General features: G+C 38.6%; 1 protein-coding gene across 5 annotated transcripts in view; it reads left to right on the top strand.

Moving 5' to 3' along the window:
• The window catches only part of MYOM1 (myomesin 1), a 79,005-nt gene extending 51,969 nt beyond the window's left edge, over nt 1–27,036 (top strand). For 3 of the 5 annotated variants that reach the window (XM_074878842.1, XM_074878860.1, XM_074878868.1), the window contains 17 exons: nt 715–821; nt 933–977; nt 4,649–4,785; nt 5,671–5,815; nt 6,431–6,490; nt 6,747–6,814; nt 7,373–7,486; nt 8,166–8,253; nt 8,998–9,036; nt 9,130–9,235; nt 11,028–11,191; nt 12,605–12,641; nt 12,953–12,975; nt 14,564–14,619; nt 19,664–19,879; nt 22,763–22,886; nt 24,080–27,036. In XM_074878842.1, coding sequence (XP_074734943.1) covers nt 715–821; nt 933–977; nt 4,649–4,785; nt 5,671–5,815; nt 6,431–6,490; nt 6,747–6,814; nt 7,373–7,486; nt 8,166–8,253; nt 8,998–9,036; nt 9,130–9,235; nt 11,028–11,191; nt 12,605–12,641; nt 12,953–12,975; nt 14,564–14,619; nt 19,664–19,879; nt 22,763–22,886; nt 24,080–24,291 — 1,741 coding nt within the window. In that variant the 3' untranslated portion in view covers nt 24,292–27,036. Of the gene's footprint in view, nt 1–714; nt 822–932; nt 978–4,648; nt 4,786–5,670; nt 5,816–6,430; nt 6,491–6,746; nt 6,815–7,372; nt 7,487–8,165; nt 8,254–8,997; nt 9,037–9,129; nt 9,236–11,027; nt 11,192–12,604; nt 12,642–12,952; nt 12,976–14,563; nt 14,620–19,663; nt 20,656–22,762; nt 22,887–24,079 lie in introns of those variants that run through there. The other 2 variants (XM_074878853.1, XM_074878877.1) reach the window with 1 other exon arrangement.
• The last annotated feature ends 279 nt before the right edge of the window (nt 27,037–27,315 follow it).

Raw genomic sequence — 27,315 nt, forward strand, 5'->3', positions numbered from 1 at the left:
CTGTTTAGGCAATTTAGTTATGCTTAGGCATAGGGAGAGAAAATCTGTGCTCTGTCATCTTACAACCTGTCAATCAAGGCAAATTATTATTATTCCTATTGTTATTAAGTGTCCAAAGGATAAAATTATCTGACTGCTTGCAAAATGTTCTTGCCATGTAACACTCCTGCAATCTTTGAGGTGCTGGAGTAAGCAGGACTCTCTTCTGATGGCTTCATCACAGTCTGATTTGGTAACTTCTAACGCTCTACAAGCCTGCTCTGTTTATTCAGGCTTTAAACAGAGAGGAAGAAATGGCACATGAACAGGTTCACTCTGTGAAGTGCCTATGCGCTCTTCAGTTATAGAAACCATACAGAAAGAAACAGTGTCTCACCATACTCATGGTATCGCATATGAAAATTGAATCAGTCTGTACTTACAGTATCCTTTCACGCTCATTAAAGACTTGACAACATGTTTTTAAGCATTCTTAAGCTAGGTTAAACTGGCTATCTCCAGTGCTTTTGGGACTATCTGAGAGTTGTGCCATCTCCATTTGTACCACACATGGTAGGACCTACCCTGGTTTATGCTGGCCAGAGCCCTACATTTGCCTGTTCAGTCAGCAAAAACTAATACAAGACTACTTTTATCTGGTGTTATAAAGGAGAGGTTTGGTTCAGACTGATCTAATCTTTTTTATCAAAATGCTTTTTTTTTTTTTTCCTAAAGGTCAAAAGCTACCTTTAAGGATCTTGGAGAAGATGATTTGGGAGTTTACTCTTGTGTTGTTACAGACACTGATGGAGTTTCATCAAGCCACACAATTGATGAAGAAGGTAGACACAATGTCTGTTAAGCATGCTTTCACATCTGTTTTTCCCTGATGCTGTAACTCTCAGATCCATAAGCATGCACACCTTATATTACTTCTTTTATATCTTTTGCAGAAATGAAACGCCTGCTTGCTCTGAGCCATGAACGCAAATTCCCAAGTAAGTGAATCAAACATGTCTCTAGGGGAAAGTTTTGCATGCAGTGGGGTATCACAAAGCTCCTGCCACTATCAGGTAGGGAAGTCACTATAGTAATTTCAAGTGAAAGTGGTTTTGAAGTGAAAATCCAAGATTCCTTTATTTTTTTCTCTTTCTTTCAGTACATTTGTGTATTACTGTTGTTCTTCATGATCTGTTGCAGGCTACTGGTCTAGGCATATAAGTCGTCTATATAACAGTTGGAAAATAAACATCCCATTGGCTTTGTTTCTTCTCCAGAACAGCTTTTTGTACTTACTCAGCATACCTAACCTGATTTGAAAACAGAATTTGAAAAATTCTCTAACTGAATTAATTCTCTGAGGTTAGCATAAGTTAAATTTAAGGTTAACAAAGCAGGCAGCTGTAGTAAATTCAGCTGTAATGATCTATATATACAGAATTTTCCTGCTGAAATTAATTCCCTCACTCTTTCCTGTAACACTTGACAATATGAACATCCTTCCTCCTGCTTGGAATGGTATTTTTGTCAACTCCACAGACCTCCCATACCTTTGTGATATCCTGGTAGTAGCACAACTTGGTTCTTTTCACTGGAATGTAACTTGAATAATTGGGAATAAAATAATACTGGATTATATAATGAATCCTATTACACACAATGAGATAAGACCTAAACCCGGTCTCATCTTCTCCCACAACATGCTCTTCTTTTTCATGTCAGGCACTAAAACTCTTGCCTATGTTTTAACTTCTTCAGCTTTGTGTGTGCACTGCTGGCACCTCTGCCAACTCAGCCCACATTGTGCCTCTCAGCCCAGTCAACACTTGGCTGCAGAAATGGCCTGTCTTTTTGCCCACATCATCTCTCTTTCTCATTTCCTTCTGTGTCTTTCCATATCAGCTCTACTCTTCTCAAAATATTGTATCACCTTTTGACAGCTTAATGACAGCCCAAGCATCCCCTTGTTTGCTCCTCCCAGTTCTTTTCTCTTAATTTTATCTTCACACTGAAAGTTAGTCATCACAAAACCTTACTGTTGTCGCATGTCCTTACTTGCCCTGACCCTTCTCTTCTAAGTGTTCTTCCATGCTCTGTGTTCATAACTAATGTCATGTAATAAGCTCCTCAGGACACAGGTCATGTCTTCTTTCTTGCACTGTATTAGGTAACAGTACACTTCTAGTTGTGCATGAGCTTCCAGGAGGCACAGGCAAAAAGGGAGATCACTGCAGAACGTATCCTTAAGGAGAAAACTGTCTGACTTGCTTTGGCCACTCTAGGCCCTGTGGACATGAAAAAAAAAAAAAAAAAAGGGTTTGAGATTCATCTGGCTATGCCTATGAGGCTAGAAAAATAATAAATAATGAACTTTTATGGATCAACATGAAACCTTAGTCATATCTCCAGATAATCTGTTTGAAAATTACCCAAATTCTTAAAAAAATTATTAATTGCTAGGCATTTCTGATTCAACATGAGCTCTTGCATGTTGCTTTGTTTGTACTTCTGAGCGGCATTTAATTATAACTTCTACATAGAAACATCTGCATCCAGTAACTCCATGGGAAAATGGGTTGCTTGAATATTGCAGCCTTACAGAATGCAACTATGTATGGGTGCGATAGTGTATTGGTGCTAGGTAAAAATTGTTTCAACTCTTCAATTTAGCAATTGCCCGAGGACTCCCTGTCAAGTGCTCGTGGTAATTTGTGATGCTGTACAAATAGAATGTAAAACCTTGTAAGCATGATGGCTGGAAAATGCCTAATGTAGCTGTCAGCTGGTGCTTATGGAAATATTTTAAAATAAGGTTTTTGCTCATGGACAGCTATAACGCAGATTTGTCCAGTTCCTTTGGGCTGAGGAGTGAATGGCCTTTTCCCAAAAAGAATATTTTTGCATCCTTTCAGCCCTTTATTTAACAGTTTCTGAGATATTTTCCTCTCTTCCATGTTAAACTAAGATATTCATAGTTAATTACATGCAAATCAAGTGGGGGTTTAAAATTGCCATAGAGCTGACAGTGAGACAAAAGCAGTACAGCCTGATGCCTATTCACACCCTCTCCCTCTTGCTTTCACTGGTTCCTGTAGCATTTCAGTCGCTTTGTTTTGAGAAATTATGCAAGACCTGAGATTCCTTTTGTTTCTTACAAGCAAAGGGATGTGCTGGGTGAGGAAGCTTCACACGGACCATTTACACTGCTGGGGCACACTCCGATGGGGTTGTTCTTTTGCCCTGCTCTCTCACAGCAATGCTGTCCCTTCAGGCTCCCGGCTTTCCTCTCTCTGGTTAAGCCTGTGTCTTTTTCATAATTCTCTTTTTTTCCTGTGACTGTTGCCTCACCTCCCAGAAGCCTTATTTTCACCAGAGACAGGTCCTGTGCTGCTCAGGCACCAAAAGCATACATGCAGGTGTGGGAGAGCATAGGTGTGGGGAAGGGGTGAGTGTGGGAAAGGAAGACATGGGGGGTCCTCATCCCCTAAATTTGTTTGGCAGTGAGGTGGCTCCAGAAGGCACCCCAGTTGTTCAGGATGGTGCAAATAGAAAGATGAGAGAAATTGGACACTACCTCAGCCCCAGCCCTCTCCTGCTGTATCTGGGCCTTTGCATATATGGAACTAAAGAAACAACCCTGCCCTGGGATTTGTCTGGGAAGAGGTGTGTCTTTACACTATCACCAGACTATGTCATCAAGCATTTTGCAATCCGTTTGTACACTGTCTTCAGCTGTTCCATGTTACACCCTAGCAATGCAGACTTTACACTGCTGTGAAAGTGGGGATTGGGGGAGAGTTCACATACAGCATACGTACTCCCCAGAGTTGATTTTTGTTGGGAATATGAGCATCCACTAAGACAGCTAAAAATGATGGAAGCCAATAAAATGAGCAATAAGCCCCAATATCAGAGTCTAAATGCTCATGTTTAATGTTACTTATTAAGTTAGCTTAACAAAAAGTTAAAGTGAAAGCAAGCTGAGGACTTTTACTAACAAGAACAAGGAAAAATTAAAAAATAGACTAATGTTACCTATGGTATAGTACCCTTTACACTAGTTTTTTTCCTGCTAACACAAGAAATTTGTCTATGTGGGGGATTTTCATTATTCATAGGTAAACAGAACGTACTGGGGAGACTGAGGGTCTGTTGTGATACTTGGTGAATTCTGGAGACAGAGATTCCACTCAGCAAAGGATCAGAGTGCTTACAAAAATATCCAAACCTGTAGCTCAGCAGCTGACTTTCTAATCTTGCTTCGTGGTTGGGGATTTTTCCACTTAGTTGGTTGACTGTCTTACAGTAATATTGTTAGGCAACTCATTAAACATGGGTCTGTGCCATACAGACTCACATCATGCTGCAGAGATACTTGCAGCTTACCTTTGAACTGGCCTTGTATTAGAATGGAGCATAACTCAAGTCCTAAACAGTACCAGTCTGTACAGACCTAGTGATTGAAGGATCAAAAGATTACATCTTGTCTGTCATCCTATGTATATGTGGGTGGAGAGGCATTCTGTCTAATGAAGAACTATCATAAGCTAGTTACCTTGCATACAGGATCCAAGTTTGAAAGGAAGAAGTGGCTTTCTGATTATAAAATAAAATAGTTTTGGGAGAACAGGCAAAGTATATGAATCATTATTTTCTTTATTCTTTGTAGCTGTCCCGCTTGCCTCTGAGTTGGCAGTGGAAATTTTAGAAAAAGGAGAAGTGAGATTCTGGTTGCAAGCTGAAAAACTGTCTGGCAATGCAAAGGCCAACTTTGTATTTAATGATAAGGAGATTTTCAATGGAGAGGTAAGCCTTTTCATTGCTTACATGCATTTGCATTTTTATGAGTATCAATAAGTATTAATGTGTCTGTCTCCAATATACTTCCAACTAGTGTTCCACTCTAATGCATTTTCATGAGGAATAACATATGTCTGTGAAAGCATCATTAGAAAGATTTTATCTGTAGTTCTGAGCTCCAGATGAATTCTACTGGATGCAGTTTATAAAGTGGAGTTAAATGACTTCCTGTCACCTTTGTGAGTACCACGCACTCTGTTAACTTGTAGGGACCACAGGAGTTCCTGCACTGAGGTAGTCCCAGGTAAGCAGCTACTGTGGTCTTCAAGGAGTCACTGCAGTAGCCCAGATTCATCCTATCTCTTTCATCTATGGCCCTAGCATACCCCTGTTCTTGGTTCTCACCTCTCTTTGCTGTTTGGAGGAATTTATTACACCAAGAGAAAATTTCCAAGTGGTTATTTCCAGCAGCAGAACTTGTTACTCTGAAAGATATGACATGGCATCCTTTTGTTGCAACACTGCTATTATGTAGAAGGCAGAGATGGAGCATTCTACACAAAACCTTATAAAAATATAATCATCCTCAAAGAAAGTGTTATTCTGAAGAGATGCAAATATAAACATTTCTAATGAAAAAGAACACAGTACTCACCATACAACAGGCATGTCACATGCTTGTATAGCATCACTAAATAGGCTTCACCTTTAACAGATTTCTTATTTATTTAGTTATATATTTAGAGCTGGAGCTAGTGATAGTGGGAATCTGAATAAGTAGGAACCTGAATAAAGAAAACAGAATTTCTCCTAAAGATACCATATAACATTTGACAAATATTTTCTGACTCTGATATCCATTAATTGTTGCTTTACTTTCCATTCCTGAAGAAATATAAAATGAAGGTGGACCAGAAGACCGGCCTTGTTGAAATGATTATGGATAAACTTGAGGACAAGGATGAAGGGACTTACACTTTCCAACTGCAGGATGGAAAAGCAACCAATCAATCCAGCCTTGTCCTCATTGGTGATGGTGAGCTAATCTATATTACACAGTAGGCTGGAAAAATTATACTGAGGTTACCTTGGTTGTCATTTTCACTTTCCATTGTTTTCAGTACCAATAGATGTTCCAGTCACAGTGTTTGCCTGCCTCATATAGGACAGGTCATGTTGTGTGAACTGAAATTTTTAAAGTGCTGGGAGGAAGGGGAATTGTTATAGAATTGTGAAATATTGCAGCCTGTCATGGTTTGCTTTTCTATGGGTGGAATGAAAATTTCCCATATAAAAAGCCCATTCAGCCGGGAACAAGTGGCTGCACCTCTTAGAGCTTGAGCAGCTTGCTGACTCTGCTGCTGCTCATTTGCCTTCTTATTGAGAGCAGAAAGTAGCTGTATGATCAGGGATTACGCTTCATCAGACATGACACATTAAACTCCTGATGGCTGCAAGCAGCTGGGAAAGTTGGGTTAGCCATAATCAGCTTCTGACACTTTGAAATGTTCAGTGAAAACCTGACCCTATGGCAGGATTCTTGTTGACCTCCAAGGGACAGGGTTGCACCTAACCATTACAGTGATATTCAGTACTGTACAAATGGCACATGATGTTTAACCTTGTATTTCTTGCTGGTTTTAATTCCTAGTATTCAAGAAACTGCAGGATGAAGCAGATTTCCAGAGAAAAGAGTGGCACAGGAAACAAGGTGATAATATGGATATTTATAAGAATCACATATATGTTAGTCTGTTAAGAGTTTGTTTATCTTTATATATGTTAATTTGAAATAGATGGATTTTGTTCTGTTTTAAGGTTGCTTACCTTCTGAAGGAGAAATAGGAAAAATAAAACCACATTAAAATATAACATTATTCTTGTCAAGAAAAACATATTTGTCTTTGGTTTTATATCATGTATACCATTGATGTGATCTTTAAAAATACATTTGTAATTTTAAACAGGTCCTCATTTTGTGGATAAACTGGGATGGGAAGTTACTGATGACTGTAACGTGATGTTGAAATGTAAGGTAAGGTGCAAGGAAAACATTGAGTACAATGTTCAAAGCACTTTGACCTACCACTACTTAGATGGTGAGGGTGGGAAGGGACTAAAGACACACCCTTTGCTTTTGTACTCCCAACTGCATATTGGATAGTGGCAAAGCCTCTGAAGGCTAATCCTGTTGGGGTGACTGCTCGTTGCGTGTAACAAAACACCTTGGAAAAATAGCTTGAACGTTTTTCTTCAGGTCTGTCAGCCACCCACCCAGGAAAAGGCACCTGAATAGGAATGACAGGTCTTTGCAAATCCTGGGACTTTATCATTTTTGGCCAGTTTATTTGTGTAGCAATCCCCTGGGCAGGATACATTCATTCCCTGGGCTCCCTGAAGCTGTCAGCAGTCCTTTTTCCTGCTGTTTTCCCTCTTGCATCCCTCATTTTTAAATGCAGGCCCACAATGACTCACTGTGACCAAGTTGTAAAGCTTTCTTTTATGAGAGACTTGAACAGGCTAACCTATGTGACACTAAGTTCCCCTGCTCAAATGAAGAGAATAATTACGATGTGGTTTTCATCCATTTTAGGTGGCTAATATTAAGAAGGAAACACACATTGTATGGTACAAAGATGACAGGGAGATAATGGTAGATGAAGAACATGACTTTAAAGATGGTGTGTGTACACTGCTGATATCAGAGGTGAGTGACTGTCCCTGTTAGCCCTCAGCTGAAATTAGCGTTACGAATTCAGATGAATGATACGATCTAATCTGATATTTCAGCAGAACAATCAAAAAAGGAAGTGGGTTTTAAAAATGGAAAAACTCATGAGGTGTCTGTGCTTTAGCTAAAGCAAATGTCTATCTATAACTGCTCGTTCAGATTTTCAGGAAATGATGGTAGAAGAGATAAGCTTGTCACTTCCTTTACATGTGAGTTTAACAGCAGAATGAGACCACATTTACTTCTCGAATGGCATTTGGAAAGTGTTTGTCACTCAGGCTTTCAGAGTGCCACCCTCTCAGAGTCACCAAAGAGGTCTGGTCCATACCCAACCTTGCTGCAGACTCGGGAGGTGACCTGCATTCACCACTTCATCTCTTTGCTCTTCGTTCTTTGGCTGAGGAAGGGAAGAAGTGTCAGGGACCCCTGGGGCTGGGGGCTCCCCATGGCTGCAGGCCAGGACTCCCCAGCCAAGGCCTGTCCCACCACCCCAGCCAGGAGTAGGGCAGTTGGGGGGCATCTGGGCAGACCCAGCCCCAGATATCGGGCACCTCCCTGGGGATGGGGACAGGACATGAGCTGGGTTCAGGAGTAAAATCTAGATTTTTCTACAGTAACTGTTCTAAAAACTGGTTTTACTGTTACAATATTGCAGTTTTCTAAGAAAGATGCTGGCACTTATGAAGTCATACTGAAGGACGACAGAGGAAAGGACTCCAGTGAGCTAAAGCTTAAGGACACAGGTCAGAGCCATCTTCTGCACGCTGTCAGCCACGCCAGCTGACAGCCTGACTGCTTGCCTGCAAGTGGGTTCAGGGTAATGCAGGCAACTGCATGTGTCACCTTCCTGTGGCTGTGTTCCTACTGTATGATCATCTCATAGAAAAACAGATTTTTCAGTTCAAATAATGTTTGAATACAGTTTATTGCGTCCAGATTCTGTATAATTTTGGGAGAATATGATGACTAACGCTAAGCAAAATGATAACAGGTTTCCTCAGGTGGCCATCAGTAGTGGAAGTCTACAAGTATAGAAAGAAATTATAGAACTAGATAATTTTAAAAGATTTCACATTTTTATTAAGTTTTGCCTTTCATTTAGTTAGGGGCCTTTCCACTCATTGTGGTTACTCTATTTTTAAAATTTCACATATGTTTCCAAGCAAGTGGAGAAAAGCCCCATCCATTACAATGTATATAGATGGGTTAGCATTCCAACTGAATAGTGTAATTTACCAAAAAAAAAAATTTAAAAAAAATAGAGTTTTGTTCAGCTGCAGCAGGCTGCAGTTAAATAAAATCTGGAAGTCATGGAATAACAGGCTATATTTCTGCACTACTTAGATTTCTAATGTGCTTTATAAGGTAGGTCCAGTTTCTTTTTCAAACCTACTGGGGAGAATGTTTCAGAGCCAGTACTTGTCCTATTATTGACTCTGCTTGAGCTGCAGACACAAAGTCTTAGTCTCTGGATTTTATTTCCACAGCTTTTGCAGATCTGATGAATGAAGTATGCAGAAGGATTGGTAAGCACTTAATTCTTTTTTCAAATGAATGACTCATTGTGACGCTCAATGAATGGCTGCATGGCTGCATAAAACCATGTGCTCTTCTTTCAGCTTTATCTGCGACAGACCTGAAAATTCGGAGTACAGCTGAGGGTATCAGACTGTATTCCTATGTTACTTATTATGTGGAAGATCTGAGAGTAGGCTGGGTGCACAAGTAAGTATGCAAAATCTTTGCAGAAGTCAGTGCAATTTTGTTTTTATAGACTCAGGAAGAGGCTGGATATATGAGAGAGACGAGGCCCAAGTTTCCTCTCATCTCTCATGAGTCCTTCTCTCCTATGAGTTAGTTTCAGTGAATTACACCCAGGTGAAACCAGTACGAGACAGGTGTTGGTGGTGCAGGGCCCTTCTGTCATTTTCCTCGTGAGACAGGCAGTCCCATTGCCAGGGGATGCTGTCAGGACCATGTTGCTTCAGTGCTTCCCACCTCCTGGATGGGGGCTGCACCTTTCCCTGAATCAGTTTTAAGGAATGATGCAAATATAACGTGAGAGACCGACAAGCTTTAAAGAGGCCAGCACCACACATTCAGATATACCTAGCCTGGAGGTCTGTTTGTCTAGAAGCTGCAGTTCACAGGAACTGGAACAAGCAGGCACGTCCTCTTAACACGTGGGTTCATGCTTAGGAGCCAAAGCAAGTTCCAGCGTGTGCCTGAGGCAGTAAAATCCAGACAGCCCCTCCTGTGAGCTCTACAAACCTAACCAAGTCAGACAGAAGAACTGAGATTTTTAAAAAGAATTTGAATGCCCAGCTCCCCATAAAATTAATGGGAGTTGCATACCCAAATCCACCAGACAGCTTTGAATACTCAGCCAGCACAAACAGCATGCACTGGAAAGCCCAGAGAAGTAAACAACTTCATGATAGCTTCAAATCTATTATTACTATTCTTGCTGTTTCACTTCCTGTGGACATGGTAGTAGTTAGTCTTTAGGATGGAATCTGAGTTACTGATCTCTCAATAAAACTTATGTAAATGAGGCACAGAATACCCAGGATGTGCTGTGTCAATCTGGCTGTAATTATTGACACTGATGCTAACCAGCAACCCCATCAGAGAAATGAAAGCAGTTTGAGGTTTTCCTGTTTCTTGGCACCCATTTTGACCTGGTATCACTAGAAGTCCTAAATATTTCAAAACTGGAAGTGAATATGAAGTATTCTGTTTTTTTTCCCCTCTCTTAAATCTCCCTCCCACCCTTACCCCCACCCCCCCTCTCTCATTTGTCTATTTAATTTTTAGAAACTAGTTTCATCTTGAAGCACATGAAATTAATCTAGAAAAAATGTTCTTTGTCCATCCAGTATATTCAAAGTAATCAGTCTAAAGATAAAAAGAAAATGAGTAGCTTATTTGACAAATATATTTTGCCTCATCCAAGGCAATGAACTGCTGAGCTAGGAAGCTGAGAAATTGGTATTTTTTTCTGGAAGATGTACTTATGTCAAAGTATGTTTAACTGTAAATGCCAAAGCATAGCAGAGCATCAGAAAACATTCCAACTGGGCAAACACCATTTGTGACAAAAGTGTGGTTTTTTGCAGGTACAGCCCTGTACAGTTTTGTTTTGCCCAAGCAGAAATAAACCTATGCTAAAAAAAGAACATGAACATTTGAGGATGCATTCATTACCCTTCAGAGATCTGGCTTTTAAATTTGTATAACTCTTGTACGGCTTCAGGTCGTAGACTAAGATGCATAACATTTCTGCAAGCTTTGAGGAGAGCTGGTCCTTGAACAGGGAAAGACTGTCATACCAGTTCTGCCCAGCTGGGCCACAGCTTTAGCAAGAATTTGATTTCAAAAGATTTAAAATATGGTGGCATACCATAACACCTTGGAAATCATTTAGTAACTGCAGATGTACTCAGTGACTCAACATGAGCAAACCCCATTTATACTCCAGTAAAACAAAAGGGTAACGTTGTTTTGTATTTTTCAGCGATACCCAGATTAGATTTACAGACCGAGTGAAGACTGGTGTCACTGGGGAGCAGATCTGGTTGCAGATCAACGAGCCGACACCACAGGACAAAGGCAAATACACAATGGAACTCTTTGATGGTAAAACAGGACACAAAAAGACAGTGGATCTTTCAGGACAAGGTAGGCCATTCCCTCTGCTAACATCCTCTGTACTGGGCATTATACTGTGGTAGGGTAGGAGTGTCTACAGCAGGATCTTGCTACAGACCTGCTACCCTTTGGGTGGTAGGGTCTATGTGTGAACCCAGCAGCCTGGCAGTGTTTGTGGGGACAGTGCAATTTGTTTTTCCCAGCCTGTGCTCTCGGGTCATAAATTACGAACAGCTTTTTCCTATTCCAAACCAGCTTACAGTTTGCCTACTGAGATGTCACCCCAGTTTCTGAGCTATCTTACAGAACCTTTTGTGTTGTTGGCATTGATTGGCAGTTTTAAATACAAGTTGTAGCACTGAATGCCTTTGGTATCTCTCCCTCCCAAGTAATATTTGGCAGAGGAAGTGAGGGACAAGTTTGTTCTGTTACTTTCCTACTGTATTTCTTTGATGGATATAATAGGGCTCCTTATTCTTCAGAGATGTCAAGACCTTTCATCAGCATGATGAAGGACTGTTAGGGGAACAGCTAAAATTATTTGGATTGACTGTTGGAAGCTTTTACTCTGAGAGACCTCTCAGATCCTAGAGAACAGGTTAACTCCTTCCAAACTGCTCAGTTTACATCCCCAGCCATTCCCACCCCTAAAGCTTCACTTTGGGTCTGCAAGCTCTGTGTAAGGGCAATAACCCCATAATCATCTCCATGTTGCTCCTTCTGTACTCTATCTCCACTTTCTGAGAAAAGAGATTTCTTCTTCTCTTTTGAAGCAGGAGAGGTTGACGACCCACATGATAGTTTAGCCTGAATTTACAAATTACAAGGAAGACAACAGTTTGCTGTTTGGTTTGTTTGTGGCCATCGGTGTGATGCTTCTTCAAATGCTTTTGCATTTGGGAAAAACAGATCTCTTGTATTCCATAGGCAAGTGGTCTCCAAAGTGAGGTGCGTGCAAGATGATCTGCTGGGGTGTGGGAAGAAAATACGAGAACTTCAGTAGTACATCTACATAATTTATAAATAAGTACACATATATTGGCTGTGCGTGCTCAAAAAATTTTCACATAGGGGTGTACGATCAAAAAAGTTGGGGAGACCACTGCTGTAAGCTATGTTTTAGGTGGTGTATTGTGGGTTTCTTCCTCTGGTTTGTAAAATGATTTCAGTCTATTGCTCTCCTGCTACCTCTTTGTCTTAAAGCCTGACTTTTAGAAGAAAAAAGTGTGCTTATGCATTCATATGTATATATAATAGCTGCCATATACAAGATGACCTTTATTAGTTGAACCATTCAGCATTTAAGGGCTTATACAATATACATGCATCCATCCATTAATATTTCTTTAATGTTGTCTACATTTAAAATGTATTTCTACATTTTAAACTTGTGATGATTTATCTCTGAACCTACCTTTAAAATCAACTTTTCTCTTTACAAAGCATTTGATGAAGCCTTTGCTGAGTTCCAGAGATTAAAGTAAGTATCATGCTATCTAAATACAGTAGTGGCAGCCATAAAATAATAATAGTATTTGTTTGTGTTGTGCTGGAGCTAACTATATCCTATGAAACAAATCCTAGTCCTACAGAAGCCTGTAGGAGTTTTGCATGTGACTTCTTCAGTGTAACTCTTATATAACTGTTAAGTAACAAAGAAAAATCAGTTCTGCCAAATGATGAAATATTCCTTAATGGATTAAAGGCAGTTAAAAAGGTAAGCTATTTTTCAATCACTCTAAGTAAACCTTAACTGAAATTGGACTTTCTTTTTCTTCCTTTCAACTTCAGGCAAGCTGCGATTGCAGAGAAAAGTAAGTGGGACTTCTTTGACAATGGTTTATGAAGGTTTTCTTCCTCTCCGGGAAGGTTGTGTGTTGGGAAAGAGAGGGCATGTATACATGAGTATGTGCATGTGCTCATCCTAAAACGAGTTTGTCTTTACACCAAGGAGAAGCAGGAGGGTGATCTTTTAGTGATTTAACATTGGTGCACATTGCAGCTAATCACATTATAGTTACGTTGACTTTTCCCATCTGAGCTCCTGTTCTCATTACCAGTTAGCCTTCTCTAAAAATTAGCTGTATTGCTGAGATCTCTCATGCATGTTCTGTATACAAAAGTCACTTTGTTTTCAAAGATGGAGGAAATCACTTGGCTAGTTTTGAACTATCTAAAATGTCAAATGACTCTGCGTTACATACAGAAATGGGTAAGAAAGCAACAGTAGCTTTTGCATTGCTAAAAGACAGATCCCTGAATCTCCTCCTAATTTTGCCTGGGTGTCAATCCCAACATCGCAACTAAAACAAAAGTATGTGTTAACTACTTAAGGAATAAACCATTAGAAGTCAACTTGAATTATTAATCTCAATATTCTCCCTATTTACAGAATGATGCATGGAAAAAATGTAACACATCAAAAAGTTCTCCCACTGCAGATGACTTTCAGACTTGTATAAAAATTAAGGCAGAACTGGCATTTGAAAAGTTATTGGAGAAAATTGTGTAGAGAGATCTGACCTAACTCCTCCTGGACATATACTCCAAACAGAGAAGGGCTTGGATATATGCAGTGATCCCTACACAACCCAGCTGAGACAGCATGAAGGGATCAGTAATAGCCCTGCCCTGGGCATTTCATTTCTAACCCTGGACCATTCATGGCATGTTAACTGACATAATACAGTGCCATTCCTGCTCTCATAAGGTTGTTATCTCTATGCTCCAGAACACATCTTTTACAGAATACATTAGAGGGGAACATTCTGTATAGTCATTTCCTTTCTCTGCCAGGCTCCACTAAGATGTATAAGAAACAAAATCCATATTCCAGAATAAGTGCACCAAAGCCTGCATGTGATCAGTTTATTTGTATTTGTATAAGATTCCTACGGGACTCTGAGCTTAAAACTAGACCAGATATAGATCTCATTTACATCCAGATACATACAAAGTGGTGGAATTTCACTGAAGTCTCTCTTTGTAATTAGATTAAAACCTAATCTCCACCACTTCATTAGGTGTCATTAATTTCCTTTTGGAAACACGATGTTTGTAGTTTATGACACTAAAAATTTAGAGCACCAGATCTCAAAAATTCAAATTTTTTTGTGCACTCAGAAGTAACACTGAATTGATGGCAAAATCTGCAGGACACAGCACATGTACTTTAATTCCCCTCTGTAAATGATTGACACCAGCTATTAACACATCTTTTTCTGTGAATTCAACGTTTTTAAAAATCCAAATGGTGTGCTAAGAATGCCGAATAGTTCTCTGCTAGCGCAGATATCAGAAACAAGTTGCACATAAATAAGATAAAAGAACTAGAGGGGAAACAGAATCTGGGACACAGTTGATTTTGAGACTCTAAAGAAAATTACGCTTATTTATTTCCAGATCGTGCACGGGTACTTGGAGGTTTGCCCGATGTTGTCACCATCCAGGAGGGCAAGGTACAGTAAATTAACTGAAGCTTTACACAACAGCCCAACAGCTTGAATGCCTTTCAACAATGGGAAAGTATTCACCTTTTTTTTTAAAGATGCCATCTTTAAAATCTGCTACATTATTTATTCATCCCCTGCCTTCTGAACATAATTCAACAGTCTTGCACAGATGGGTTTATGTATTCAGGGCAGTGTCTTTTCTTAAGCATTAGATAAAAGTGAGATGACAATGTGAGTTGAGACTAAAACTCCTTATATAACCATCTCTTTAAAAATTCATGCACAGGTTTCACAGTTAGATTTTTTTGTAACAGGGTATCAAGGAAGTTTAATTCTTTTTTTTTGCAAGATAGCTAGTCATTCTATGTCTTTTGCAGTTAACTTCCTTGCAATGTGGTAAGATAGTCACACCTGTCAAGGATGGCTTTTAAATGGTGTAAAAGTAGTAAATGATAACAACTCAATTCTCGTCCAGACAAAAGGAGAAAGTTTTCTCTATTTCATCAGGGTAAATGAGAAGGAAGTCAAAATAAATCACTGGTGTTACACTAGATTATATTAACAGAGTTTGGCTGAAAGATTATTGTAAGGCACTCCCAGAGGAACAGGGCTACATTGACGCTTGAGCACAGAACAGATGACCCAGAAAGTCAGTTCTCAATCTCACAACCTTTTCCCAGCACACTGCTCCTACAAGTTGCTGCTTAATAGTACTGAGACCAAGAAGGGCCTGCTCTTTACTTCCCGCTGGTCTGCTGCTAGCCACTTCCTCTTTACAGTGTGTGAGAACATTGAAATAGGGCACGTGAATGTAATTGGAAACTTGTAACAAGACAACTACAGAAAAGCAGCTTCCTGATATTTCTGGCTTTATCTAGCAGTAGGTCAGCTGGGTTAAAATATTATAAACTGAGCAGAAGTGTAAAGAATCTAAAATCTTTGTCTGAATCGCTTAACAATGTAAGATATAGCACAGCTGACAGATAGTAGACTGCAGCAGTTCTGGGAAAATTAAGTATGTTGGCATTACAAAATGAAATAACATTTGATTAAACCTTTTGTTAAAGGATTTGGCAGTTTGGGAAATGCTGTAGAAGAAGCACTCATGTGAGCATTGTAACTGTAGGTGGAAGACACAAAGAAACAATGAATTTGCAGATTCTCAGCTAATAGTGCTTGTGCTTGGAGACAAGATTCTCATCCTGCTTTGGCAGGGGATAAATTTGGGTGGTTATTACCAGTTTTAAGGTTTCCTAAAAGAGTTCACATGAAGTTGAGTATGAGCTCACTAAAGCAAAATTTGTAGTGGTTATAAAAAGGGAGTTTGTAGAAAATGAGTTCCAAAATCTTGCCCAGACACACATTGTCCTTGACAGCAAGGACGTTTGTAATGTTTGAATAAGTGACTGAAAAACTCCCAGAACTCGAGACAAATATCCTTGACCTTATGTTTCTGGATTCAGCTGATGGTCATTTTGAGACAGGGAGTAGGACAGAAAGTGATCAGGGAAAACAGTGCTTGTTTGGGTGGTGGTGTCTATTGTTTGCATATATGCTGGAGAGAGGGGAAAGCAGTTCTCTGTTGTGTAATTCATGCAAATTGCACAATCATCAAGGATTTTGAAAAACAGTAAATGAGGTAGCAGAGGACTGGCAATTGCAAACTTTGATTCTGAATACCAGTGCAGCCATAATTACAGAGTTATATGAACAGATTGGTGTCCCTAGATTGAACTTCCAAGCATATGCATATCTCAAACCTAAAGTTAACACCGTGACTGTGATGCTTTTTATTAGCTTTTTACATGTGAGCTGAAGGATATGTGTGAGAACGAATGAACCAGTGTTCACCCAGTGTTAATCAAACAGCATTCCAGATGGCCTAAGAGGCTTCCACTGATAGACATAAATGCTCTTCAGCAGTGTGATATAATTGGAAAAGGCTAAGTGTCAGTTCATATTAGGGAGGAATTTGACCTGACAGAGAATACTAGCATAAGTTTTGTGTACAACTGGCCAAATTAACTAACCTAAGTGGCTGTTTTAATGAAGGTCTGTAAGTGAGTAAGGGGGTTTTATTTATAGAAGGAGAGGCTTAGGATTCTGACAGACAGCAACACGTTACATCCTTCTGCCCACCAACTCCCCATTCTACCCTTCTGCCAGGGGTAGGTGCTCTCACAGATAGGCTGGAAGAAGGGAGCAGGTTTCCCTGATTGAGCTGCTTCAATTCACTTACTGGCATCTTAGCCCAAACCACCCATGAATGTGAGTTTGTGCTAATATGCAAGAGGAATGGCAATACTTGAAATACAACGACACATTTCCCTCTGCCACCTGTACTACCCTACTCATGATAATCTGCAGTGAAAGGCAGAAAAGGTAGTGGGGAGCACAAAGGGTCTGGACTTGCAGCTGCTGGTTGCTCCAAGTGCATATGCCTCAATGCCCCAAATCCAGACTTGTTATGGGAACTTCTGTGTGGAACCCTGAAATACTGAGATCCAGCTCAAAGAGATGGGGTCTACTCATCCAGCGTTCTTGAGATAGATCAGATTTCCTGATAGATTTCACTCACTAACCACAACATCTAGACAGGTTTCCAGTTCTTTTCCCCACCCCCCTGCCCCAGACAATCATCAGAGCCAGACAACTTCTGGAAAAGGGGAAAGGTGCCATTTCCCCCCCAGGAGTACCGGACACACTTTTTTTACCAGGATAAGGTTGAATACAACATTATAATCAGGGGTTTCAGTGAGTGATAAAGACATACATGAGCAAAGACACTCTCCTGCCCAAAGAACAGAAAATCTGAAACAGACAGATTCAGTTTGAATGGGGAATGAATTCTCCTTGGCTAAAGCTCCATAATTATGGAATTACCTTCCAGAAAACCAAAGACCTCACCATCTACATAGTGAATGATAAGATACATCTCTGCACATTATTAGCTGGAAAATAAATAATAAGACCTGGGGACATCAAGAGAAGCACCGATGTCAAACAGCAGCTAGTGATGCAAGGTTAAGCAAAATGAGCTATTTTAAGAAAGATTTAGAAGAAGAAAAGAGTCATCACTGCAGCTTGAATCTCTTTGAATTAAGGAGTACCGACACTACTTCAGACACCCGAGGTTTGAATGATGCCACTAATAGAGCTGTCTGGACATAGACATCAGATCATTAGCATCTTGGAGTGGCAACTGGGGCCACTCGGTGGTGACCTCTTGCTTGCTAGAGAATCAAAAGACAATAAAGAAATACCAAGCACCTGAAGGGGCCCATATGCAGTGCCTGGCCAAGGCTGAGGACATGTCTGTATCAAGAGCGATAAGGAAGAGGGGGAAATGTAAGACCTCTTGTTTTCCCCTTGTTTTTCAAAAAGATGGACTGATATGGCAATCAAAACCACATTCACATTCACACCAGTGGCCTATGAGAGAAGGCAGTCAACAGCCCCACACAGTCACCAGCTGTAGGTGCTGCAGGAAATCAGATAGAGGCCATTTCTACCATGTTGTAACCACCTCTCACTTGGAATCTGCTTCTCCTTTGGTATCAAGAATTATGTGTTGTTCTTCCACCTCCCTTTTGTTCTCATTTTGGTCCTTAGGGGCATGTGGGATTTATTTTTTATTTTGTTCTCAGAGGTACAAAAAATTTTCATTTTTATAGAGGTATCCATTTTTTCTATCTGCTCATTTCCACAGCCTTCTGGGTCTCTCTCTCTGTCCCATCTTCCACCATCACACTACCAGATAAGAAGCAGAGAGGTGAAGGGAAGGTAGCTTGTTAAATAGATTTCCCACCGTAGATTTTAACCATGACAGCCTATAGGGTCAACAATATGAATGTTCTTCAGTTGTCTCTATTTTTGATGTATTTTTATCAAAAAAAGGAAGAGAAATTTGATTGCAGTCAAGTGGAAGCTTGTCCATTCCTTATGTATCACTTAGTCCATTCTTAATGAACCACTGAAAACCATTTTCTCTGCAGTAAAAGTTCAATTTCAAATTGAGAAAAAATTAGATTGTGTTTTGAATAACAATTTAAATTCAGACCAACATACTATTTAATACTTAGATATAAATGGATTCCTTCCTTAATAAAGGTCCAGAGAAAGGCCTATGTACCACTGAAGTTTCATGTGAACATTTTTCACATCTGACTCGCAATGTGATATACACTTTTGCAAACTCTTTTGAGAAGATTCCCATGGCACTGTGACCAGAGGAGGGTATCATTTATATGCATCGCTATCTCCCAAACGTGAATTTCTCAGCTGACAACAAAAAGAGGAGGCCTGAACATTGTGTGTACAATAGACTTGCCAGCTTACAGAAAGTATCCAACTGCCAGTGATCGCTCCCACAACTGACTCTCTGACAATGAAGATACTTCCTTCAGTCTGATGGGACTGAATACAGCCCTTAGGACCATTACTAACATCAAAGGGAAATACGTACACAAACACCAAAGAATGGGTACAGACTGTATTGATTTCAGTTAAAAATAGTTTTACAAGAGTGCGTAAAACAATTCAGGTCTGTTGGAAGAGCTGTCAGGGCATAGTTTAAAAAGATTCTAAATTAAACAAAATATTCCAGCCACACTTTGTTCTTAGTTGTTTAAAAAGGCAGGCACACTGTCTACTTCTGGGATAAATATATAGTGAGCTTAACATGAACAAATCCATCTGATTGTTCCTTAAGTTCTCATTTCAGGTCTAACACTCAAATGCAGATAATATCTAATTTTATATTAAACAGTATGCATGGACAAAGCTCTATTAATGATTATGAGAGTAGAAAAGAAGGTCTATAAAATATTAAAAGGTTTTAATGGAGTTTTTGAATTAACTGAGTTTCTTCCTTTCCTTTATGATACAGAAGACTCTGACAAAATTTATTGATTACTGATGAAGATACGCATCCATTTACTAAAAGCAGAAAGCTAAATGGGGAGTTGGAACATTTGGAGAGTCAGGCATCAAAAAACACAGGAAATGTTGACTGATTCTTACTTATAATCCTTTTGTACTTTTTCTATAGGCACTTAATCTTTCTTGCACTGTCTGGGGAGATCCTACCCCAGAGGTCTCATGGCTGAAGAACGAAAAATCATTTGTATCAGATGCTAATTGCACCCTGAAATTTGAATCTGGGAAAAAAGTCAGCTTTACCATTTCTGCTGTGTCCACACTCGACTCTGGGAAGTACAGCCTTGTGGTGAAGAACAAGTATGGCACAGAGACCAGTGACGTCACTGTAAGTGTGTTCATACCTGAGGAAGAGAGACAGTCTGAGCAAGCGAATGAGAAAGAAGATAAGAAATCGAAAGCCTGAATTTAAGACTAGAAAACAGAAGTATGGGGGAGATTTTGGATGATAGGCTGACATAATCTGTGTGTGTAAATGGCTTTCTGCTTTAGCAGGCAGCCTTGGATTTTTCCATTCACTTCACTTTTGCTTCTAATACACTTAATTGTGCCAGGGAAAAAAGGGCCTTTTCTAAATATTTTCTTACTGCTAACTTCACAGAACCTAGTTGTAGCATCTTCAGCCAGGCCAAATGCATGCTGCCTGTAAACACAGGTCTGCCATTTGACTCTCTTCTTGGAGCATTTGACCCTACAACAAAAATGAAAAGGGTGAAGAATCATTTCAGTGGAGGCAACTGATGAGGTAGATGGAAAGACAAAAAATGATCGAGGCATTTCTGAGCAGCAGTTTAGATTTGTTCCAACTTTGGTAAGGTAGAATAGATGGAATGTGATAGAGAATTAAATAATGGAGGAATTAGCACCGGGTTTTGTCTACATTAAGGCCTCTTTGTATTGTTGTGTTAATTTAAAGAGGCCTTAAGATGGGTGTCATTTACATCCATAAATATTGTTTAATCTGCCCAATTGGGGTAAAAGTACTGTAACATAAATGAAAATTAGGCTTAGGAGGCCAGAATACTAATGTGTGTGTGTCTGCAAAAATGTATGAACTCTCCTCTATGTTCACAAATAAACTGAATTCACTTCTTTCCTTCCACATGTGCTTGTTTCACCGTGTCTTGTTTTACTAGCCATGGTTTGGTAGTTGTGCACAGTATCTTAGTCTTAATGCTTTCACCACTTCTGTTACCTCTAGCTTCCCTTTAGATCCCTGTTAATCTTCACTTTACTGTTCACGACAAAACCCACAATGGCATCTCTTCACACCTTTTGGTCCGGACCTTCACTACTTCATATCTCAACTCAACAAGGTATTTTTGCAAATTCAGACACAGGAGTAGTCTCATGCAATTCAGTGGACATGCTCATGAATTTTGATTTAAGGGTAGGTAAGTATATTATTAGACTGAGACCTCAGTTAATTTCATCCAAACTTAACACTGGATATCAAAAATGGCATATTTTGTCAAGATCTTTTAAAGTTACAAAAAGAATTTTCACTGGAACATTGAAAAAAAATGTGGGTTTTTTAAAGATAAAAATGTTTCAGACAAAACCCATTTGTCCAGATCTTTGAACACACTTATACAGATTAAAAATGTCAGCTATTTCACAGTGCCACTAATTATTATTAGCTGAGAAAGAACAACAGAATGTAGATATATGTCCATCCTGCTGGACAGATCTATGATATATACCCACTTGCTAATTATTTTCATTACTAGTCTCACAGCAGCACAATTCTTCACATCAAAATCTAAAGAACTAATGTATTTTCAGTATAAGCATGATCTGTGTGCACATTTCACATACTCTTGTCATTTTTAGCTACTGTGACTGCAGAGATAGTGCTGTTTCCCAGGCACTCATTTTGCTGCTGCAGCATTGGCATTTCTGTGAGGATGCCACTAGTAACTGCTGTACAGTTAATCTCACTTAAACCCTTGCCATCCGAGGTTTACTGTCAGCTAGCATTAAAGGTGAAGTGGAAGCATGAGGGAATTCTTAATGGCTCAGGTAACAATAGATTCAGTTATCAATGGTGAAAGTGGTGGGTTTTGCAATTTTTTAATACTTTTACAAATCAGTTTCTATAAAGGGCTAATGATTATGATCTTACAATTAAAAAAAGAAATCCAGATTTCGATCAGATTTATGATCTACCAAAATATGTTAGCATGTGCTTAACTTTATGCATGAATAGTACCACTGGTTTCAAGGAACATGTTGTTTATCTGGTATAAATCTTTTTTCTTCCAGAATAGATTTCACATCATGGGGATTTTAACATGAAATTATGTAAAACGAATGTGTTTTCAGCATTTCACATAAACAGTGTATGTGTTCACACAGCCTTATCTCCTAAAAGAGTTAAAACTCAAGTATCAAACTTGATGACATTATTGCAATTTTAAGGTTTAACTATGTAATTATGTACATTAATGAGTCGATGTGTTATAAAAAAAGTTCAGACTATTTAGTCACAACAGCTGCATATCAAAGTAAAACAGTTTAATTTTAAAATTTAAAAATATCATGAGAATATCTGTAATCTGAGATACAGCAAGCTTTCTGAGATTAATGATCTAATGTAAAATTATTTGATAATTTTTCTTAGTATGACACAAAGCCATTCAAGGATGATAAGCACATCACTCCATCTTGCTCCCAAGACATAGACCTTAAAAACAAGTGTCTCATTTCATCCATCCTCCAGAGTGCAAACAAGAATATCACAGAATCACAGAATCATCTAGGTTGGAAAGGACCTTGAAGATCACCTAGTCCAACTGTTAACCTAGCACTGACAGTTCCCAACTACAACGTATCCCTAAGCGCTATGTCGACCCTGTGACTTGCTCTTCGCAATACCTCATAAATGATATTTCTTACTTAGCATTAGCATATTTTTAATAATGATTGCATTTTGGCAGCAATTATTTCTACTACTTTATTTACGAAAATCTGTCCTCCTGCCTTACTCCTTTTGGCAGAACTGTGAGGGAATACAAGTGGGCTATCTCCCAGATAACAGGCTGGATACTTCTTTTCTTTACTTCAGAAGATGTACGTGTCCCTGAAAGTTAGAGTAATAGCTGCTTCTAAACATATTGCTGCCAGGGATTAGTTATGGTGGTTTCAAACTGAAATTGTGATGCATCCACATTTCTTGCTTGTGCACTTTTTTGTTCTTGCTTTGCTTCAGGTGATTGTGATTTCTGTGTCAGGACTGACTGACACAGTCCAAGGACATGATCAAAATAATCTAACTGTATCTAAAAAGAAAAAAACAATGACAGCAAGCAAATGGAAGGAAGTGGAAAAGAAAGGTAAGAGCTCTTTCACCTTTATGGTCTTCTACTCCAATGAAAAAATTGTTAAACATTATGCAGTTAATAGTCTGTGCCAATCAATATTTCTCAGGTCTCAAACAATCAAGTTTACAGTATGTATGCTCTTAATCAACAACAAATGCGAAGTATGAATTGCCAGGTTAAACCTCAGTGAAAGAGATTTAAATCAACACTTTTAAATCACCTTTCCACTGGTTTGTGAGTTCTCACCTTGGCTCACCTGGCTGATGACAGTTTTTTAAGCCATAATAAATAATTTCAAATTTCTTAATGAAGAGGAAAGAGCTCCTAAGCATGTACATATACACAGATGGTGTTATTTTCCAAAATGAGATTCATTTCAGCAGCTAGATGTTTGACACTTAAAAAAAAAAAAAGGCCTTGCTAATTAAGGGGCCCTAAATGCCAAAGTGTTTAGAAAACCCTGATCGTATAGCCACTATTTGAGATTAATCAATTATTCTCTTTTACTTTTGCATCCATATTGAATGGTAAAGTTGGAATTATAAGTGACCGTTTTTTTGTCCAATTTAGAGAAAGGGTGGAAAATGAAAAGCTCTCTGGTGATTCAGCATTCTTGTATATTACAGATTTTTACTGTTCTTTTAGACTCTTACTATATAATTGCTACTTGGACATTGATTTATTCTTCACAATAACAACTCCCTCATGTAGAGCATTTTAGCTCCAAATAAGACTTAAATTGCAACATTATCAGAACATCTGTTTTACATGTTATTGCCTAAGTATTTTTTCTTTGTATACAGGGTGTATACAAGTCATATCATTGCTGATGGAACATTTTATACTCTTATTTCCCTCCCCTTTCTGCTCTTAAGGCAAGAACAGATATTTAACTGCATTTCTTTTCTCTCTTGCCTTACTGGTATGGGTAACCTAGGCATTTCTGGGCAGTCCTGTAAATGAGATGACTTATGTGAGAAACAATTATTTACATCTGTAAATGTTTTTCAGGTTCTACCCCTTTATCTTTTTAATTAGAGACCATAAAGATTTGGGCTTGGTTTTGGCTCTGTAAAAGGTAGTAACATTATTTGTGATGCTGAATCTCTTTATATGGGTATGTGGAAGAAAAATCTTCTCTACATACCTCTGTGTTGCTGAGCATTGTAAATGTAAGGGAAATTTTATTACTTCTCCTAAATCAGATTTTATTAAGCCACATGTAGAAGAAATTATTGCTACAGAAGAGACACCTGATCCAAATGAAATCCCCCCTGCGGAAACAGAAAAGGATACAAAAAGCAAGCAGCAAGCAGCAAAGATGACTGATGGAAAGGCAGCAGTAGCAGAAACGGTTCCTCAGCCCACAGAAAGCTTGGATAAGCAGGGAAAGAAACTACTGGAAAAAAAGCCTTGAGTAAACTCTGCTGTTCTTGAATGAAGAATGTGATCTGGATAATAAGTTCAAGCTGACATTTCATGGGTGGTAGACTAGCCATGATATTTTAACACAGAAGTTTATTAGTGTTTTTTTACAACATTTGTTGTAAAGCTTCATAACTTTAAATGCATAGTAGATGGGCACTTATGTCGCAGTACAAGAGTAGTTGCACTGTAGTCATTTCTAAGTATCTTAATAATGATCCATGTACTGACAAGGTGATTTTAATTCCTAAAAAATGTCCATGATAAGCAGAGGTTATCCTATCCAAAACTGACATATTTACTACTCTGGAAAAGAATGCTAATATCAGTTATGTGGCTCTGTAATTGATATTTGTTAGGCCATCACAGCTTGAGGCAGACCCTGCTTACTTTCTCAAGGAAACCATACAGACAGTCCTCTTAATGCCATGTGGGCTGTATTTTTCACCATGACCAATCTGGCCACAGGGGAAGATCTCTAGAAATACAACCATCTCCTATGGATGCAGGGGGGCCATAATTAAGTTTCTTTCATGCATACCCCTTTCATCAGGTGGATCAGGATGACATCTGGACATTTCTTATCACCGAGCCTCACATGACTGCTTTTCAGTCCTCTCCATTAATTCTCTCCTGGCCTTGCTGAGGTACTATGGATATAGCATTAACCCATAAAGTATCAGCTGCCCCACATGCTCATTTCTCTCCACCCTTTTTGCTACAGCAATCATATCTCTGCTTCCAAGACCTGCTAAACCCACTGTCCTCCTTCCCCTCAGTGATTCAGCCCAACACTATCCCTTCTTCCCGCACTAGGATCAGACCTACTGGTTTCTTATAAAAGAGTGTAGCTTCATGATCCGTGTAAGTGAAAAATAAATATAAGCCAAGAATCCCTGCTTTAAATCATTACTGTGCTCACTCACATTCATTACTGTGTTCATTCACATGTTTATATACTGAGGATATAAGAAAATATGACTCATTTGTGGATGTTTAGATACCTTGGAAGAAGCAGAGTTCAAGCTGAAAAACAAACCAATAAAACTAAAGGTCAGAATCCATTTTGTTAATATGCAAGCTGCGTTCAACTTTTAAGTGACTGGAAATTATGAAATACAAGAAATAAAACCAAGATATTTTAATTACTAGGAGAATATTTTTATTGATTTAAACTCTAAGAAGGCTCAATCATATTATATTGGCTTTTCCCAGGTGAATTAGTGATGAAAGATTACTGAACTCTGCTGATATTTCTCAGGTGTTAGATCTATGACAAATGCGGAAATACTGAAAACACAAGAAATATCAGTTTCTGATTAGAAACTGATCCTTACAGAATTGTTAGCATGAGAAAACGAAGAGTCTTAATAGCATGTAAATGTGTAACACCTGACACTGATACTTCTGATGGAAAGAAATCCATTTCCTTCCAGTAGAATTCCAACCTAGTTCTATTAAATTCTTTTTAAAACCAACAGAAAGATTCTTGCTGGATGAAATACTACCTAGAGGGCTTATATGGAGGCAATTAGAGTAATAACATTTCTGTAAACAAGGTAAAGGATTTAAATAATTTGGGTGGTCCATTTGGAGCAACAGAAAGATGTAGGATGCAACAGAAAAAAAAATGCAAATCAAAATATTGACAGCTACACAAAAACGTGGTCAGAGTGACTTAAAATACAGACTGAACTACAACTAAAATCATCCTACTGGACTTAGGTACTATTTGACACATAGAGCTCGATTCAGTTCTACATTACATCTTGTTCTACTTCTATGTATTGTAGTTTAAATTAGTAGAAAACTGGAGTAGCCCAGCAGCAAATGATGTAAGCGTAGGTCCCATACAAAAATGTAGTAAGGAGCATTTCCATGGTAGGAGACTTTTTAAATGAGAACCTTAAGACACGTAGGTTGTCATGCAACTGTCACAGAAAATGATAAATATCTACAGATGTGTGATTACATCACTCTGCCAGAGAGTTAAGAGTCTGGCCTTTCAAAATGTTACAAAGCTCAGGCTGTTTCACACAACTCTTACCTGCTCTTTGCCATGACAATTATTTTAACCTGCCTTACCTCTCTAAAAATCCATCACCTCTTACATCTCCTTCGGGTTGGGGGCCTTTCTCCCACAAACATCAGTGGCAGTGTGTAAGTTATATATATAGAACAGATTGTACCATTGAGAGCCTTATCCAATTCCTGCAAAATACCACAGGGGTCTTTTCATTAGTTTTAATAGAAAACAAGCTGGATCTCAGAAGAATGTTCTAAAAAAGTCCCAAATCTCAGATTACAAAGCCCATTTTGCTCACCATGAAGTTAATGGCAGATCTCTCTTTTGTGTCATTGTAGCAGATCAGGACTTAGCTTTTTGATGAAAGAAAAATCAATATTTTCTGGATATTTAAATTAAAACCTATCAGAGATACTTTTAAAAATGTTAACTAAAATGCACTAGGGTTTGGGGGTTTTTTGTTAAATTTGGATGGTTCCTCAAAAAGGTGGTAATGCGGTCACATCAGTATTGTTCTACTGGAAACTATTTGCTATCCAGAGGCATAACGTTATGCATGGTAAATGAAATACACAAATAAACATATCAAAGATTTAAAAAAAAAAATTTAAAATTTTAATTATTTAAGCTGTAGCTGTTTGCAAATGTTTAACAAAATGTTGAAAATTAATATTAACAGAATTGTTGAGTATATTAAATTTTATTATGCTATCATGGTTGAATAATATTTTTCTTGCAATCTAAATATATAATTTATATTCTGTTCTCCATGATAACGATGAAAAATTGTCTCTGTCCATTACATAATGATGGAATGCAAATAATCTCTGAAGCAACAATCTCCTATCAAACAAACAGAACCATTTGGCTATATTTAAAATCAGACACTGGTTGTAATGTTTACCTGAAGTTCCACTTCTGGATAATATCTTCTTTCTCACCTACATATTCCATTCCAGCACGCATTACTCTTCATATTCAAATCTATAA

Source organism: Strix uralensis, chromosome 1, assembly GCF_047716275.1.
Source record: "Strix uralensis isolate ZFMK-TIS-50842 chromosome 1, bStrUra1, whole genome shotgun sequence".
In the NCBI taxonomy this organism is placed as follows: domain Eukaryota; kingdom Metazoa; phylum Chordata; class Aves; order Strigiformes; family Strigidae; genus Strix; species Strix uralensis.